Source organism: Taurulus bubalis (genome assembly GCF_910589615.1).
Source record: "Taurulus bubalis genome assembly, chromosome: 10".
NCBI classification, from domain to species: Eukaryota; Metazoa; Chordata; class Actinopteri; order Perciformes; family Cottidae; genus Taurulus; species Taurulus bubalis.
This window is the reverse complement of record NC_136598.1, coordinates 26,091,919-26,111,186: the sequence shown is the minus strand read 5'-3', so window position 1 is coordinate 26,111,186 and position 19,268 is coordinate 26,091,919. Positions and strand designations below refer to the sequence as shown.

The window sequence follows — 19,268 nt, the reverse complement described above, 5'->3', positions numbered from 1 at the left end:
TCAATTTTTAGTTTTTTACTGTTTATTTATTTATTCCTCCACATATGAGCTGATGAAGCAGGTTCAGTAGTTCCTCGTCTTCCTCTTTAGTTTTTTGGCACAAAGCGAAGCTGCTGATGGCTCGAGGGTCCTGCTGTTTTTACAGAGACATCGAACTTTTATTAAACGACCTCCAAATATGCCGGCGAGGCACCAAATCCCCGCTGCAGGTGTTAAAATGAGACGCGTCAGCAGCTAATGAAGCCTGACCGCCTGCACCTCTGCTGCCTTTCATCTTCCTCTTCCTCTCCCCTCTTCCTCCCAGACAGAGAGCCGGCATGGACAACAAGGCGTTGGAACTGGAGTCTGTGAGCGTCCCCGTGGAGGAGGCGGTCGTGTGCAACGGCGGCGGCCAGCAGGAGGCGGTCGTGTGCAACGGCGGCGGCCAGCAGGAGGCGGTCGTGTGCAACGGCGGCGGCCAGCAGGAGGCGTCCATGTTGACCCACCTGAAGAAGGTGGAGAACCACATCACTGAAGCCCAGCGCTTCTCACACCTTCCCAAGCGCTCGGCCGTGGACCTGGAGTTCAGCGACCTGTCCTACACCATCCGGGAGGGGCCGTGCTGGAGGAGGAGAGGTACCACACACACACACACACACACACACACACACACACACACACACACACACACACACACACACACACACACACACACACACACACACACTGCTTTGTGGAGTCATTTCATATCTATTTTATTATTTTTATTTGAAAACATCTTCAAACATCTGGATTCATTCAAGTGTTCCACCAAAACTACATTTTACAAGACTACATTGAACACATCATAGTAACGTTATAATGTACCTTAAAAATACTCATTTTCACTGAGCAGAGCCTGAACACATCATAATGTAACTGAATGGAATTAGAATCTCCGCTGGTTCTCTGTTAGCGGTGCTGCTAACGTTACTAGCTCTCCTCTTGTTGGTTCTCTGTTAGCGGTGCTGCTAACGTTACTAGCTCTCCTCCTGTTGGTTCTCTGTTAGCGGTGCTGCTAACGTTACTAGCTCTCCTCCTGTTGGTTCTCTGTTAGCGGTGCTGTTAACGTTACTAGCTCTCCTCCTGTTGGTTCTTTGTTAGCGGTGCTGCTAACGTTACTAGCTCTCCTCCTGTTGGTTCTCTGTTAGCGGTGCTGCTAACGTTACTAGCTCTCCTCCTATTGGTTCTCTGTTAGCGGTGCTGCTAACGTTACTAGCTCTCCTCTTGTTGGTTCTCTGTTAGCGGTGCTGCTAATATTACCGGTTCAATCCCAACCCCGACTGAATACAGAGCGTGGTCTGATAGTTGGAGGTTTTCTTTGAGCTAGGCACCAGACCTGGTTCCTGCTGCACAGTACTAGCTGCCCACTGCTCCTTAAAGTAGGATGCGTTGAGACCTAATTTCACCTTTTAGTAGCTGACATATAACATTTTGATTTGATATTAATTCAACTCTTTGAAGTGAATAATATTTGTAAATGATCAATAAATGATGTGGCAAGAAGACGCACTACGGATCCTAGGAAGATCGCATGAATATCTTTCGTAATATCCGACATGTTCGGGACCTCTGGTCCGTCTTCTGAACCTGAACATGAGGAAGATTATCGCCTCACAGAGGGAAACGAGCTGAACTCAGGCCGCTGTGATGCGAGACGAATAGAGATCTGCAGAATGCTGCGTGATGGCTGGTGTTCTGCTGCTCTTGCTGGTGCAGCTTACGGTCAGTGGAGTTGTGGATCAGACAGAGGACACACGCACCGGTTGTGCAGACGTCTGGTGAGGAATACAAAGTAGCTCGGCAGCCGGCCGGGCTCTGTTGCGTCCGTGTGGCTCGGCAGCCTCAGTGAGATGAAGAAGTCGCCTCAATGTGGCCTCGCAGTGATTCTGTCCACTGAGACTCGTCCTCACTCTGATTGATGCTTACAGTTACTGCAGGGAACCCTTCTCTTTATTGATCGTTCTCGTGGAGATCAGTTCCCTACAGCCGGAGCAGAGGAAGGAGTTTATGTTATACTGTATATATATGGATATATATATATATATATATATATATATATATATATATATATATATATATATATATATATATATATATATATATATATATATATATATATATATATATATGTGTGTGTGTGTTGTATAGAAGTCTATGCTTCATGTGTTAAAGCTGCATTCTCTCTCCTGACCACCAGGGGGTGACTCCTCTGGTTGTATAGAAGTCTATATAAATGACTCTAGGAAGCAATTTGTAGTTATATTTTAACGCTGAGTAAGCAATATCAACCTGATTATTTGATTGTTTAATCATCACAACTGTCTTTCGAATCCATTCACAAATAGTTTCCGTGTGAACATTCAGAGTGTCATGTTTCTCTCTCACTGCTCTCAGTCCGTGAGGCGTTCAGTGTTCATGCTGAGCTCTTCCTCTGAGGCTCACTAATGCTGCTTTGTTTAGGTCATCAATAATGGAGCTGACCGGGGAGAGGAGAGGAGGTGAGGTAGGATGAAAGGAAAGGAAGGGGGAGGGGAGTTAGGTAGGGTGAACAGGAGGTGAAGTGAAGTGAGGTAGGGTGAACAGGAGGTGAAGTGAGGTAGGATGAAAGGAAAGGAAGGTGAAGTGAGGTAGGGTGAAAGGAAAGGAAGATGAAGTGAGGTAGGATGAACAAGAGGTGAAGGGAAGTGAGGTAGGGTGAAAGGAAAGGAAGGTGAAGTGAGGTGTGGGGGTAGGATGAAAGGGAGATAAGGTGAAGTGAGGTAGGGTGAACAAGAGGTGAAGGGAAGTGAGGTAGGGTGAACAGGAGGTATGGTGAAGTGAGGTAGAGTGAAAGTGAAGGGAGGTGAAGTGAGGTAGGATCAAAAGGAGGTGAAGTGAGGTAGGGTGAACAGGAGGTGAAGTGAAGTGAGGTAGGGTGAAAGTGAATGGAGGTGAAGTGAGATAGGGTGAAAGTGAAGGGAGGTGAAGTGAGGTAGGATGAAAAGGAGGTGAAGTGAGGTAGGATGAAAAGGAGGTGAAGTGAGGTAGGGTGAACAGGAGGTACGGTGAAGTGAGGTAGGTTGAAAGTGAAGGGAGGTGAAGTGAAGTAGGGTGAAAGTGAAGGGAGGTGAAGTGAGGTAGGGTGAACAGGAGGTACGGTGAAGTGAGGTAGGTTGAAAGTGAAGGGAGGTGAAGTGAAGTAGGGTGAAAGTGAAGGGAGGTGAAGTGAGGTAGGGTGAAAGTGAAGGGAGGTGAAGTGAGGTAGGGTGAACAGTGTCCCATGATGCATCACTTCCAATTCCACTGCTAGTAAAAAACGACTGTAGAAGAAAAGCGTTTCTCTGGATTGACGTGCCGCTCAGCTCGAGTCACAGATTTCTTTCATGTGTTTGAACTTGTTTGAAGTCTCTTTTTAAAAGCTGCTCTGGTCAGCTCTCCATCGACCGCTTCACTGTTTTCACTGCCACAGAGCCACCCTGTCACAGCAGTGTGTGCATGAGGTGTTTTTACTCCTTTCATTCATTAATACATCACATTTGTTGAATAAATACACACCAGCAGCAGCGGAGATAGTGAGTCAGATGATATGTTTCACATCGTTTTTGTGTGGATCATAATAACGTATTAATAAAGAACACATCTGTTGGGATTTGACCGAAATAACAGCATTTTCGGGTTAAGCTAGGCGTATAAACAGCTACAATAAAGGCATGTTGGAACATGTTAGCAGCCTCAGTGCAAAGTCATGTCTTGGAACTGTGACAAATATTTAATATAACTTAAACTCAAGTCTATACAAATTAAGTAATTATGTTTTTATTGCCTCAGACCGCAGCCGACGGTTAACCCAAACACAGCTGCAAAAAGAGTTAGCAAGAAGTATATTGATGATGTCTTCCAACATGCTAAAGATATGCAATAAAGAACAATAAACTGCCGTTAAAAGAACCGGGTGTCTTGTTTGATCAGTTCCAAGAACACGCAGTCCAGTTTCTGATTCTTCTGTCAACAATATCTCGCTGAAAGCTGATGCCGGTGAGCGCTCGGCGTTAATGCTGTTTGCCTTAAGTGCAGCGTTTGATCCGGTACGTTGTTGGATCCATACCTTCAGACGAGAGCAGAGGGTCAGAGAGTTCCTGTCCTGTTCGACCGAGGGGAAGTTCCTATTAGTGTGTCCTGAAGGTGATGAGATAGGAGAGCAGCATAGATAGAGCTTTGGTGGCTGAACTAAAGGTGTTTTTAGGCCCCCTCAAACACAATGGTGCGTTTGTGGGAAGCTGGTGAGGGATCGTATCCTGAGCTCAGAGGGAATTACCTTTCACAGCTGGGACTTCCTGTCTGCGTTAGTTGAGTCAAAGTGGATTCCATTCAGTTGCATTATGATGCGTTCAGGCTCTGCTCAGTGAAAATGAGTATTTGTAGGGTACATTATACCGTCATCACGATGTGTTCAATGTAGTGGTAAACATGTGGTCAAGTTTGAAGCCGGTAATCAGTAGTATCTTCATAAATGTGTGAATGGTTTCTCCCATCTGCGCTGACAAGGTCAACCACTTCTTTCAAGGGATGGCCTTTTTATCAGAAAGATCTTGTTGATCCTTTCCTTGTTGTTGTTGATCCTTTCCTTGTTGTTGTTGTTGGTGATCCTTTTCCTGTTGTTGTTGATCCTTTCCCTGTTGTTGTTGATCCTTTCCCTGTTGTTGTTGATCCTTTCCCTGTTGTTGTTGATCCTTTCCTTGTTGTTGTTGATCCTTTCCCTGTTGTTGTTGATCCTTTCCTTGTTGTTGTTGATCCTTTCCTTGTTGTTGTTGGTGATCCTTTCCCTGTTGTTGTTGATCCTTTCCTTGTTGTTGTTGATCCTTTCCTTGTTGTTGTTGTTGATCCTTTCCCTGTTGTTGTTGATCCTTTCCCTGTTGTTGTTGATACTTTCCCTGTTGTTGTTGATCCTTTCCTTGTTGTTCTTGATCCTTTCCTTGTTGTTGTTGTTGATCCTTTCCCTGTTGTTGTTGATCCTTTCCCTGTTGTTGTTGATACTTTCCCTGTTGTTGTTGATCCTTTCCTTGTTGTTGTTGATCCTTTCCTTGTTGTTGTTGATCCTTTCCTTGTTGTTGTTATTGTTGATTGAGCCACGTGAAGCGTCCTCTTTGTTGTTTCCAGGTTTCAAAGCCTTACTGAAGTGCCTTTCTGGAAAGTTCTGCAGCCGAGAGCTGATAGGGATCATGGGGCCCTCAGGGGCCGGCAAGTCCACCTTGATGAACATTCTGGCTGGATACAGGTAAGAGGGCCAGATGCCCCTACTGGGCAGTTCAAGTAACAGCTTGTAATGAGGGCCGTACCCTAGGGCCATTCATAACTATATATATACTCAGGCTGGGAAAAGTTGAAAATTTTTTACTGATTAATCGCATGATTTTTGGCATTATGCGCCAAATTCAATAATGAAGTAAAAACTAGTGTATTGGGCGCTTTTATTTTAAAGTAATGTTATCAGAACAATATAACAGGCACTCTGGAGCAACAGCAAGTTAACAATAGTATATAAATCATTATATATGCCGGGGAAGAACGTGCTTTCACGTTGAGGACAGAAACTACAGAACAAGACGTGTGTCAGTCTGTTGGCAACAAGCCGGTCGGTGAGGCTGCGTAAGCGTGCGCGCACATACGTAAATGGCCTTCTAAGTAAAAGCAATGCCGTTGTATTGCATTCATGGCGTGCATCTTATTTATTTCTTTTGCTTTTTTGATTGATCTCACGTCTGCCGGACTGGGAGAGCCGTAAGATGCCCAGGCCTGAACTACGCCGTGTGGGAGAGATTTAACGTGCAGCACCTGTGTGCGGCAGCATTAAAAAAAAGAGTTAACGCATGATCAAATAATTAGCGCATGATTTTTTCTTTTTTCTTTTTCTTTTTTTTTATTTATGCACAAATAAAGACCAGGATATGCTAATTGTATTAGTATTATGCTGTGAATTATAATAATTACATTTTCACATTTCTTTTTATTGTATTTCTTTTTTTATTTGTATTTTGTCTTTTTGTCCTTTTTCTTTAGTTTTTAGATAAATTATCTTAAAGATACTTCAATAAACAAACTGAGGCTTTACGCGTGTGTGTGTGTGTGTGTGTGTGTGTGTGTGTGTGTGTATGTGTGTGTGTGTGTGTGTGTGTGTGTGTGTGCGTGTGTGTGTGTGTGTGTGTGTGTGTGTGTGTCCTCCCAGGGAAACAGGCATGAAGGGTCAGATCCGGGTCAACGGTCGGCCCCGGGACCTGCGGACCTTCAGGAAGATGTCGTGCTACATCATGCAGGAGGACATGCTGCTGCCGCACCTCAGCACGCGGGAGGCCATGATGGTGAGCGCCGTTACCGCCAGCGTCTCCATGGGAACGCTCCTGTTGCCTGACGACCTCTCTTCCTCTGCTCTCAGGTGTCTGCCAACTTAAAGCTGGATGAGACGATGGACGTGAAGAAAGAACTGGTGAGCTGAACACATGAATGAAGCCGAGCTGAGAGGACGATAAACGCTCCAACGCTTACATGATGTCAATGTTATGTTTCACTGACGTACAATTAAGCAGTCAGTATCAAATGTAATCATGTTATTTATTTATTATTTATGGGTTATTTTAGCCCCTCCCCTCTCCAAAGGTGTTGCCTTTTACCAGGCCGCCATTTTAAATAATAATTTAGAAAGATACAGATTAAATTGAATACAATTTATACATTTACAAGACTCCAAATTACCATAATATATTGTGTTAATATATCAAAAACGTATTTGTACAGACACACACACACACACACACACACACAGACACACGCACACAGACACACACACACAGACACACACACACACACAGACACACGCACACACATGCACAGACACAGACACACACACACTCACAGACACACACACAGACACAAGCACACACATGCACAGACACAGACACACGCACACACACGCACACAGACACACACACAGACACACACACACACAGACACGCACACTCACACAGACACACACACATACAGACACGCACACACACTCACACAAACACACGCACACACACTCACACACACGCAAACACACACAAAGTTTCTTTTAACGACCCATTTCTAAAAACCCACATTCATGCGTCCATATTTAAAGTGTGCGTCGCTCGGTGTTGTGCGTCCGTATTTAAAGTGTGCGTCGCTCGGTGTTGTGCGTCCGTATTTAAAGTGTGCGTCGCTCGGTGTTGTGCGTCCGTGCAGGTGAATGAGATCCTGACGGCGTTGGGGCTGCTGGACTGCGCTCACACTCGCACCAGCTCGCTGTCCGGCGGGCAGTGCAAGCGGCTCGCCATCGCCCTCGAGCTCGTCAACAATCCTCCCGTCATGTTCTTCGACGAGCCCACCAGGTGAGGCGGAGCGTGGTGGTTCAACTACTACAAGATGAGTTGTGTAACAGAAGATGACGCGTACATAGGAGGATCTGACCTTCGCCGTATGAAGGTCAAAAGGCTACAAAAGGGACACATATTGGAATATAATATACCATTTATAATGTTTTAATTTCTAGTTTTATACCAACATTATACTTTGCCAAAGTTCATGGGTTCGTAAACAAATTGTCAATGTGAACTTTTTTAATGATCGGTGACCCAGATGCAGTTTCACATCTGGCTGAGAACATTTCTGATGATTCTGGTGACAGTCGGACATCTGGTGTCAGAGGACAAGTATACTTTTAATTACAGAGGCTCCATCTGGCTGGGACTCCAGCTCTCTAACGAAAGAAGAAGAAAGAAAGAAACCAAATGAACCATCTATGTATATATATATATATATATATATATATATATATATATATATATATATATATATATATATATATATATATACATAGCTGGTTCATCACAGCAGCTTATTTTTCCAAAATGTCAAACGTTTTCATTTAAGGGTTTCTATTAGCGGACCGGTGATGTCATTACACATGTTATTACACGTTAATGACTCTCTGTCCTCGTCATCAGACATGTTATTGCACATGTTATTACACGTTAATGACGCTCTGTCCTCGTCATTACACACGTTATTACACATGTTATTACACGTTAATGACTATGTCCTCCGTCATTACACATGTTATTACACATTAATGACTGTCCTCCGTCATTACACATGTTGTTACACGTTAATGACGCTCTGTCCTCGTCATTACACATGTTATTACACATGTTATTACACGTTAATGACTCTGTCCTCGTCCAGTGGGCTGGACAGCGTGTCGTGCTACCAGGTCGTCTCTCTGATGCGTTCGCTGGCGCTGGGAGGACGGACCATCATCTGCACCATCCACCAGCCCAGCGCCAAGCTGTTTGAGATGTTTGACAAGGTACGAGTCTGTGTGTGTGTATGTCTGTCTGTCTGTCTGTGTGTGTGTGTGTGTGTGTGTGTGTGTGTGTGAGTGTATGTGTGTGTGTGTCTTAGTCAAGTCAAATCTCAATCTGTAACGTGGCCAGTGACATACATGTAGTACTGCAAAGTTTTCCTCTGAAGTAGAAGTACACAGTAAGTAGTACACAGTAAGTAATATACAGTAAGTAGTACACAGTAATTAGGATCATCATAATACATCTGCAGCTGTTTGGGGCCCTTTTAGTTGTGTGGGGCCCTTTTAGTTGTGTGGGGCACTTTTAGTTTTTTGGGGGCCCTTTTAGTTGTGTGGGGCCCTTTTAGTTGTTTGGGGCCCTTTTAGTTGTTGGGGCCCTTTTAGTTGTTTGGGGCCCTTTTAGTTGTTGGGGCCCTTTTAGTTGTTTGGGGCCCTTTTAGTTGTTGGGGCCCTTTTAGTTGTTTGGGGCCCTTCTAGTTGTTTGGGGCCCTTTTTGTTGTTTGGGGCCCTTTTAGTTGTTTGTGGCCCTTTTAGTTGTTGGGGCCCTTTTAGTTGTTGGGGCCCTTTTAGTTGTTGGGGTCTTTTTAGTTGTTTGTGGCCCTTTTAGTTGTTGGGGCCCTTTTAGTTGTTGGGGCCCTTTTAGTTGTTTGTGGCCCTTTTAGTTGTTGGGGCCCTTTTAGTTGTTGGGGCCCTTTTAGTTGTTTGGGGCCCTTTTAGTTGTTGGGGCCCTTTTAGTTGTTGGGGTCCTTTTAGTTGTGTGGGGCCCTTTTAGTTGTTGGGGTCCTTTTAGTTGTTTGGGGCCCTTTTAGTTGTGTGGGGACCCAACTGACTCGGGTGTGCGATGTCACTGGTGTGATGCCGACCTTCACCTTTGACCTTGACTGTTCTGTGTTGCCCTCCAGCTGTACATCCTCAGTCAGGGGCAGTGCATCTACAAAGGCTCCGTCCCGTACCTCATCCCCTACCTGAAGACGCTGGGCCTCCGCTGCCCCACCTACCACAACCCTGCCGACTTCAGTACGTCCCACGTCGCATCCGCACCGCGCGTTCGATGCCGAGCAGGATGCTAAACCTCTCCGTGTCTCCCTCAGTCATCGAGGTGGCGTCCGGAGAGTACGGAGACATGAACCCGGTGCTGTTTGAGGCGGTCCAGAGTGGGATGTGTGCGTTGGGAGAGAAGAAGACCCAGAGCGACAGCAACGGCCAGTCAGTGTGTGCAGCGAATTGTGCGACGGTACGTGGGTTGTTTACATTTGTGTCATTTAAGGTGTACTGTGTGCTTTGGAATTCTAATTTTCTCACTTTTTCATGTTTACACCGAGATTTCACAAAATGTTTGGTCATGGAAATTTGGTTTAAAGTCATGGAAATCCTTTGTGTATGAACCCTGTTCCTGGTGCCATCGTTTGTGTTGTGCTGCAGCTTTTTTGTAGCGTACATTTTAATGTTGTGTTGTTATCTCTCCCCGCAGGAGGCCGGACACATAGAGAGACATTCCTTTGCCACGAGCACACTAACACAGTTCTGCATCCTCTTCAAGAGAACCTTCATCACGATATGTCGAGACCAGGTGGGTGAGATCCGATGAAGCCGGTTCCAAACAGGCCAGGAGACGCTCCCTAACACGTGGACGTTTCTTTTGTTTGTTTTCCCGGTTGCCAGGTCCTGACCCACCTACGGCTGATGTCCCACATCGCCATCGGCGTGCTGATCGGCCTGCTCTATCTGAACATCGGCAACGACGCCAGCAAGGTCTTCAACAACACCGGCTTCCTCTTCTTCTCCATGCTCTTCCTCATGTTCGGAGCGCTCATGCCGACCGTGCTGACCTGTGAGTCCGTGCGAAGGGCAGGGAGTTCTCTTTTTGACACCTTTTTGACTGCAGATGTAAAAAAAAGTACCACAACCAGCATTTCACTCACCAGATGCCCGTAACCCCAGGCTTCAGCCTGAGATTCTAGGTTCGAGGTTCGAGCTTCTAGCGTCTTCTTCTTCTCTTTCTTTCATTGAAAGAAGTCACGCTGCCCCACTGACCAATCACAGCGCATGTTAATGATGGTCACGCCGGGCTTTGACTTGATACTGACGGCTTTGTGCGCCTTCTTCTAGTTCCTCTGGAGATGTCGGTGTTCCTGAGGGAGCACCTGAACTACTGGTACAGCCTGAAGGCCTACTACCTGGCCAAGACCATGGCCGACATCCCGTTCCAGGTGAGCTGCCAGTGCTTGGGGGGTCTGAGGGATTAGGGTTGCACCGCTGCACCCTAGTGGCGCATGCAGGTTGTTGCAGTGGGTTATTACACTTCAGTTTCTCTGGTTGGCTCTCTCCATTAATATTTACCGTGTATTTTATTGTGTGTGTGGTATTTGAGTCCTCGAGTAAGACAGAATGTAAGAAGATGTCACCTATTGGTTCGTTGACTCTTTTGAAGCCTTGAGTTTTGGCGTTTTAGCCGTCACCATCTTGGCTTTTTTTTCTATACGTCTCTGGTAGAGACCTGTCAATCACCTTGTAGCCCCGCCCCTAAAGCGTCCCCTGCTTTATGGTCTGTTTGACTCTAAATGACCATAATTTACTAAATGAACATCATGCTGTATTGAAGAAGACTTGAAACTAGAGATTGAGACATAAACTCATGTTTACAATGTTTACTGAGGGAATACATCAAGAGAAGTAGAGTCATTTATTTAGACTTCGATACAACCAGAGGAGTCACCCCCTGGTGGTCAGGAGAGAGAATGCAGCTTTAACACATGAAGCATAGACTTCTATACAACCAGAGGAGTCGCCCCCTCGTGGTCAGTAGAGAGAATGCAGCTTCAACACATGAAGCATAGACTTCTATACAACCTGAGGAGTCGCCCCCTGGTGGACAGGAGAGAGAATGCAGCTTTAACACATGAAGCATAGACTTCTATACAACCAGAGGAGTCACCTCCTGGTGGTCCGGAGAGAGAATGCAGCTTTAACACATGAAGCATAGACTTCTATACAACCAGAGGAGTCACCTCCTGGTGGTCCGAAGAGAGAATGCAGCTTTAATACATGAAGCATATACTTCTATACAACCAGAGGAGTCACCTCCTGGTGGTCAGGAGAGAGAATGCAGCTTTAACACATGAAGCATAGACTTCTATACAACCAGAGGAGTCGCCGCCTGTTGGACACTAGGGAGAATGCAGCTTTAGCACAATTTAGCATTAGCTTCCCTCTTCAGAACTAGAGGCTAAGTTAGCTAGCTAGCTAGCAGGCACTAAAATAAAGGTGAAGGGAGGCGTTACTATTATGTAACTATTGTTTCAGGTGCTCTGCCCCATCCTGTACTGCAGCATCGTGTACTGGATGACAGAGCAGCCTCCTGAGGCCAGCCGCTACCTGCTCTTCGTGGCCCTGTCCACCTGCACGGCCCTGGTCGCCCAGTCCCTGGGCCTGCTGGTCGGGGCCGCCTCCCCCTCGCTACAGGTACGACACGTCGCACACGCTCAACGTGAGGTGAACGAACACACGCTACACACACGGGTGAAGAACGCGTGGTTTCTTCCCGCAGGTCGCCACGTTCGTCGGGCCGGTCACAGCCATCCCCGTGCTGCTGTTCTCCGGGTTCTTTGTGAACTTTGACACGATCCCCAAATACCTGCAGTGGAGCTCCTATGTGTCGTATGTCAGGTGAGTGCAGCTAAATATGATATGGATATTATAATGATATTATATGTTATTACAACCTGGGTCATTTCTATTCTCCCTGAGTGATCATTTAGATAAGTAGAAAGTATTGCGTAACCACACAAAACCTAACCCAACTCATTATTACGGCTTTCCAGCTCTCGGTTTTAAAATACACACTTCATAAAAATGTGCAAAAACATTTATTAAATCTAGTTTTACTTAAATTGCACTTTTCAAACAATTCAAAGTGTGTGTGTGTGAGTGTGTGTGTGTTGCAGACTTTCCATTCTAATCTCCATGAATCAGGTTAAATGATCACTTTACAGACTAATGGCCCAGCGGTCTGAACAAAATAAGTTGCCTATATATATATATATATATATATATATATATATATATATATATATATATATATATATATAATATACATTATATATATAATAATATATATACTGTATATTATTATATATTATAATAATATACAGTATATATATATACTGTATATTATTATATATTATATATATAGTGTATATTATTATATATTATAATAATATACAGTATATATATATACTGTATATCATTATATATTATTATACGTTATAATAATATACAGTATATATATACTGTGTATTATTATATATTATTATACGTTATAATAATATACAGTATATATATAATATTATTATACGTTATAATAATATACAGTATATATATATATATACTGTGTATTATTATATATTATTATACGTTATAATAATACACAGTATATATATATATATACTGTGTATTATTATATATTATTATACGTTGTAATAATATACAGTGTATATATATATACTGTGTATTATTATATATTATTATACGTTGTAATAATATACAGTATATATATATATTATATTATTATACGTTGTAATAATATACAGTATATATATATATATATATATATACTGTGTATTATTATATATTATTATACGTTATAATAATACACAGTGTATATATATATATATATACTGTGTATTATTATATATTATTATACGTTATAATAATATACAGTATATATATATATATATACTGTGTATTATTATATATTATTATACGTTATAATAATACACAGTATATATATATATATATATATATATATATATATACTGTGTATTATTATATATTATTATACGTTATAATAATACACAGTATATATATATATATATATATATATATACTGTGTATTATTATATATTATTATACGTTATAATAATACACAGTATATATATATATACTGTGTATTATTATATATTATTATACGTTACAATAATATACAGTATATATATATATATCATCCTCCCCTCAGGTACGGCTTCGAGGGCGTCATCCTGTCCATCTACGGGATGAACCGCTCAGAGCTGGCGTGTCCGGTTCCGGTCTGTAAGTTCCAGAAGCCGGAGGAGGTTCTGCAGCTGCTGGACGTGGAGAACGCAGAACTCTACGTGGACTTCATCGTGCTCTTCGTCTTCTTCGTCGCGCTGCGGCTGGCGACCTTCCTCATCCTCCGCTACAAGGTCAACTCTGAGCGGTAGAGCTGTCACACGCCCAGAGAGACTTCTCCTCCGGACCTCGTCTCTCTCTCTCTCTCTCTCTCTCCATCCCTCTCTCTCTTTCTCTTTATCGCTCCCTATCTCTCTCTTGCTCTCCTCTCTCACGTTCTCTCTTACTCCCTCATCCCTCTCTCTCTTCCTCTATCTCTCAGTCTCTCTCTCCCTCCCTCTGTCTCTTCCTCCCTCTCTCTCCCTCCATTGCTCTCTCCTCCCTCTTCCTCTCTCTCTCCCTCTCCCTCCCTCTCTCTCTCTCCCTCCCTCCATCTCTCTCTCTCTCTCCACAGACACACAACCTCTCATTCATAAAAATGCGCCGCTGCTTTAAGGGGCGGAGCTTCTGGTCTGCACTGCATCTTACTGGTTTCACCTGGAGGACTGGACTGAAGGAGCGAGGAGGCCACGCCCCTTCAGCTGTGAGGAGGCCACGCCCCTTTTCGCTGTGAGGAGGCCACGCCCCTTTCTGCTTTGTTCACATTCCTCCAGAAACGTGACTAGTGGACGAGTGAGTTCTCTCTCTCTTTTCTCTTAGAAGAAGAGAGAGCGTTTAGGTGACGCAGGAGAACACTGAGCTAGTTTTAGTTGTGTTATTTCTGTTGTTATTGTTGTTGTTGTTGTTGTTGTTGGGTGACAGCTGGTTGTTGTCCCCAAACACACATTAAATCATTGTTTGAGCTAGATTGTTTTTTAACATGTTGATAGTTGTAAATTAATCTTTATCATGATTGTCTACGGAAATTTGGTATTTTTTGTACTTCCACGATGACGATGATCTGAAACCTCCTTAATCATTTTATACTGTACTGTACTATCCTTAGTATTATATGCATAACAGATCCTTTACTGTTTATTATGTCATGCGATCATTGTTGGTGCTAACCTGAAGGTTCATGTTTTATTTTGAACACATAAAGAAGTGAAGCAGACCGGAGAACAACCAAAGAAACGCTTCTGTCGCTGGAAGTGAGCTCACCTTTTGTTCACTTGTTGTTGTCGTTGTTGTTGTTGTTGTTGTTGTTTGTCACGACCACTGAGATGTCCATTCATCCTCCTCTGAGATATATGTTGTGTAACGTTCAGCTCAACTGTCTCTGACGTTCCAATAAACTCGGATCGAACCACTTTGATTGAATATGTCGTGTATCCCTGCTGAGTCAGCGTCTTTAGTACGACCCGGCTCCTGCTTTGTGACTTTGTTTTGAAAGCTGCGATATGAATACGATTAGTATTATTACAAAATATGTTTATCCCAATACAAAATTGCAAGAAATACATTTTACATTTTCAGTGAAATATAAAATATGTATTTAATTAGATAATTACCACTTCCGGTGTATGTGTATGTATGTATATATATATATATATAGATATATAGATATATATATATATAATAATAATTAATTAATAATTAAAAACAATATATATATGAAATAAAAAATGATATATATATAATTTGTAATTTTGTATACATATATTATTTAGTAATATTTGATTATAATTACTATCTCTCTCTCTCTATATATATATGTATATATATACATATATATATATATATATATATATATATATATATATATATATATATATATATATATATATAAACCCACACACATGACACATCATAATAATAAAAATATATATACAAAATTACAAATGATATATTTATATATATATCATTTTTGTTGTTGTGGCTGGTGGAGCTCGATGCAAACTATTAAAAGTTAGTATTAATAACTACAGTGAAATAAAAACAGTGATGAAAGAAAAGTCCACTACGTATTGCCTCTGATAAGTAGATCCGCCCTCCTCTGCCTCTGATTGGCTCCTTCTCGTTGCTTTCCGTTGGTTGGATTGGTTAGATTTACCCACGAGGAGTAGGATTGGTCAGAGTGAGGGTAAAGTATGTATAAGCCAATCAGAGGCGGAGTAGGGCGGGTCATACCTTTACCAGTCTCGAAAAAAAGAAACAAATCCGCCATCCGCGTTAAATGAACTGTGGAGGGCAGCAATGCGCCGTTGCTGCTTCTAGTCTGCCGCTAATCGAACGGACGAAGAAGAAGAGACCGGAAGAAGGAAGAAGGAGAAGGAGGAGAAGAAGAAGAGCAGAGCAGAGGTTGTTTATTTACTCTCATGAAATGACAAGAAGGTCTTTACAATAATAATTAGCCTGCTGACCGTTTTCACTTCCGGTCCACAGCTTAAGTTACAGTAAGTTATCATTATAACCCCGGTGCTATACACCTAGTGCTCTATTTACACTAAATAATGTTCCTTTATCTGCCAAATGTTTACATTTTAACCAGCTACATCTTCATCAGGTTAGATTAATATGTCTGTTTGTCTGACATTAAGTTCTCTTGACACATGATACTCTAACAGACTAAAACAAGATATATATATATATATATATATATATATATATATATATATTATTATTATTATTATTATTATTATTATTACAGACACAAGAATAACAAGCACATCATGTGCAATATTACATTTGTCCAACTTGTCCAATAATACATTTCAATTTCATGTGCAATGTTGTTATTTATTATATTATTATAATTTATTTGTATATCTCCCTCCATATTTATTTTCTATTTTATTTCCGTTAGGAACTTTTTATACACTTTATACTATTGTGTTTAATCTTTGTTGTTGTATTTTATTTTTTCTATTTAAGCTTAATTTTTTACTTTATTTATTTACTTTGATTGTGTTCTATTTTTCCCTGGTTGACAAAACGTATAAGAACTCTACAAGTGTAAAATAAATAATACTAACGTATTATTTATTTTACACTTGTTTACATTTTATAGTTTTTTGCTGTTTTTCTGTTGTAATTGGACCAGAGGAGGGAATGCTGCCGCTACTGGGATCTGAGTTGACACCAGTGCAGCTCTATCGACTTCTCCTCAGGTGCTGCAGGCAGCTGCCCTCTGCAGCGATGCAGCAGCATTATCGACACGCCATCAGACAGGTGAGCTCACCTGAGCGCCGCCTGACGAGATGGAAACGCTTTGCAGAGGAGCTTGACACTTTAGTACAGGGGTGCCCACACTTTTTTGGCTCGCAAGCTACTCTTAAAATGACCAAGTCAAAAAGATCTACCTACCGTAATAATGGTAAATATATATATATATATATATATATATATATATATATATATATATATATGTGTTTGTGTATATGACGATACTTTATATTTACAATATTGGCATACCTTGCATAACTGCATTATGACACAATACAATTCCGTACATTTTTGGTCATTACATTTTGCTCTGATGACTTCACTGAATGGAACCAGCAGGGTTGCATAGTCCGGACAGTAGCTGCTGGTAGCCAGCCTCAGGCAGACCAAATGGTCATCAGTCATGGTGGAACGGTGTTTGGACTTTATATTTTCATAATATTATTATACAGTCGGCCTTCTCCAGATGCGCACCGAACAGCCGTCTTTGAAGAGCTCTCGCTCGAACAGAACAGGTGATCTTCGTTGCCACATCCATGATCTCTTTCACGTTTAACATTGTAGCACATAATGCTTGTTGGTGTATTATGCAGTGTTAATTAAGGAAGTCTGGGAAAACATCATCCTCCCTGTACTTGGCAATAAATCCATTCAAGCTGCCAAACACTGCCGCCGCACCGTCCGTGGCGATTGACAATAATAGGCTTGTTTGAGATGAGCCGGTTCTGTGCAGAATCGATCGGCGGCGATCGGCGCGCAATGCATGCTGGGTAGATTTGTGTCTGACTTGCTCTGACGTCATGCACACGTGGTCAACGATAATCTCACGAGAGCAAGGCAGCCCTCGATTTCCGAGCCAGGCGCCGCAGTAGCTCTCCATCGACTGCTTGGCCCAGTGCATGATGGGAAACGCCAGGCTGTCGCCACATCAGAGAGCTGATTGGCTCTTAGATCTGACAGCAAACACCACATGTTGTAGAAAATCCTTATTTTATGTGTAGTTGTAATACTTAACGCTGGATTGTTGACTATTCGTCTCATTTTTAATACTAAAACATATTAGTATTGTTAATACAAAATCTTATTAATATAACACATCCAGTAGTAATGTATTTCACAGGCAGACATAAAAAGAACAAAGGATGCAGCTACACACACATTTCTACATAAATATATATTTATAAATGCATATGAAAAAATCCAAACGTGATCTGTAAACTACAAGTAGACAAAAGTTCGGAACTAACAGGAAGTCATTTTTCTGTGACTTCCTGTTTATACTTTGAAGTCAGCTGAAAACTGTCCGGCTTGATCGCAGTTTATTGACAACGCCTCCTGCTGCGGCCGCTGCTCTCTGGACTCCTTCGCAGCTCTTTCGAAGGAGCCTACTAATTTGCCCACCGGGAGCTGCGTTTTGTCGATAAAGTTTAATTTTCTTAATGGTATGCGATCTACCTGCACTACCTTCGACGTATTGGGCACCCCTGCTTTAATATGTAGAATATTAAATGATATACAGCTAACTCTGGAGTCCGGCGTCATGACTCCGGTCCCAAAGGAGTCATGAGGTCGTCTAGTTTTTATACGATATGATGAAGTGTCTTGAAAACTAAAACACTTGGTTACCCGATGCTTTTGGTTTCCAGGGTTACGTCAGTCACTCGGATGAAGACGACCCGGAGAGGATACAGATGATGATCCAAAGAGCCGTCGCAGACGCAGCCTGGGTTCTGGATAAAGTACGGATGAAGGCCTTTTTTTACATTTTATTATTTATATAAATACACACTGCCATGTTTAATTCTGTGTTTTATTGACAGTACACCAAGAAGAAGTGATGCTCATAACCCACGGGGGGGTCGTGGATGTGATGTTCATCCTGTTATCTGTTCTCGTTATTGTGGAGACGTGAAGGATGAAGCAACATCTGATGGATGTTTGGACTTCTTAGTGAATGAGTCGTCATTATCCAGAAAGAAAAAGTGTGAATACTGTTCCTAGATTGAAATGACATCACTGTATATTGTAATTATTTTTTTTAATGAAATAATTCTCAATAATTGTAGCTTACAGTATAAACTTGAAGTTACCACGAGGAACTTTCATGTTGTGTTGATTCTGGCGCCCCCTGTGGACTAAAGTGGTAGTGTCTCTGAGCACCTGACTAATGCTCTCAACATGAACTCTGTACTTTGTGGTGTTTCAGGAGGAAAACTGACTCAGTTATTCTCTCATATTAGTTTCATATTTTATACATCAGCTTTGTGTGAAATCCTGAAATGAAGACAAGAAGAAAATACTTTGTTCATGTTTGTTTATTCATCATAAACATTCAGTTTGTCTGTTAAATGACTCTTGATCAACTATTTCATGAACAGATTCACGTCATCCACACAATCAATCAGTTTAAAATGAATCATTTGCCAAACAAATAAATGTAATTAAGGATTTGTTCACAAATACACACAAAGAGAATCAATCAGTTTAAAATGAACCTCATGTATATTATCCCTCGTGTAGCCCTTACTCATCCCGTATACACCCCGTGTCCTGCGGGTCAAACTGCCTTTGCTAAGGAGCCTTCGATGAGTGCGAGCACACCGAGGGAGATGTGAACAGCGCTAAGCTCTTTATTCACACATAACAATGTGTGAATAAA

General features: G+C 42.0%; 2 protein-coding genes across 2 annotated transcripts; both read left to right on the top strand.

Moving 5' to 3' along the window:
• Positions 1 to 317: 317 nt before the first annotated feature.
• LOC306742646 (ATP-binding cassette sub-family G member 4-like) lies at positions 318 to 13,617 on the top strand (the record flags this gene model as incomplete). Its single annotated transcript, XM_079225044.1, has 14 exons — positions 318 to 615; positions 5,158 to 5,275; positions 6,224 to 6,356; positions 6,431 to 6,481; positions 7,258 to 7,403; positions 8,257 to 8,380; positions 9,280 to 9,394; positions 9,469 to 9,611; positions 9,849 to 9,947; positions 10,040 to 10,208; positions 10,487 to 10,587; positions 11,681 to 11,839; positions 11,925 to 12,043; positions 13,392 to 13,617. 14 exons carry the CDS (start codon positions 318 to 320, stop codon positions 13,615 to 13,617), a joined length of 2,001 nt encoding a protein of 666 aa, XP_079081170.1.
• Positions 13,618 to 15,732: 2,115 nt separating this feature from the next.
• Positions 15,733 to 18,952, top strand: lyrm9 (LYR motif containing 9). The gene is made up of 4 exons (XM_079225167.1): positions 15,733 to 15,840; positions 16,455 to 16,615; positions 18,256 to 18,348; positions 18,430 to 18,952. Exons 2-4 carry the CDS (start codon positions 16,496 to 16,498, stop codon positions 18,445 to 18,447), a joined length of 231 nt encoding a protein of 76 aa, XP_079081293.1. The 5' UTR covers positions 15,733 to 15,840; positions 16,455 to 16,495; the 3' UTR covers positions 18,448 to 18,952.
• The last annotated feature ends 316 nt before the right edge of the window (positions 18,953 to 19,268 follow it).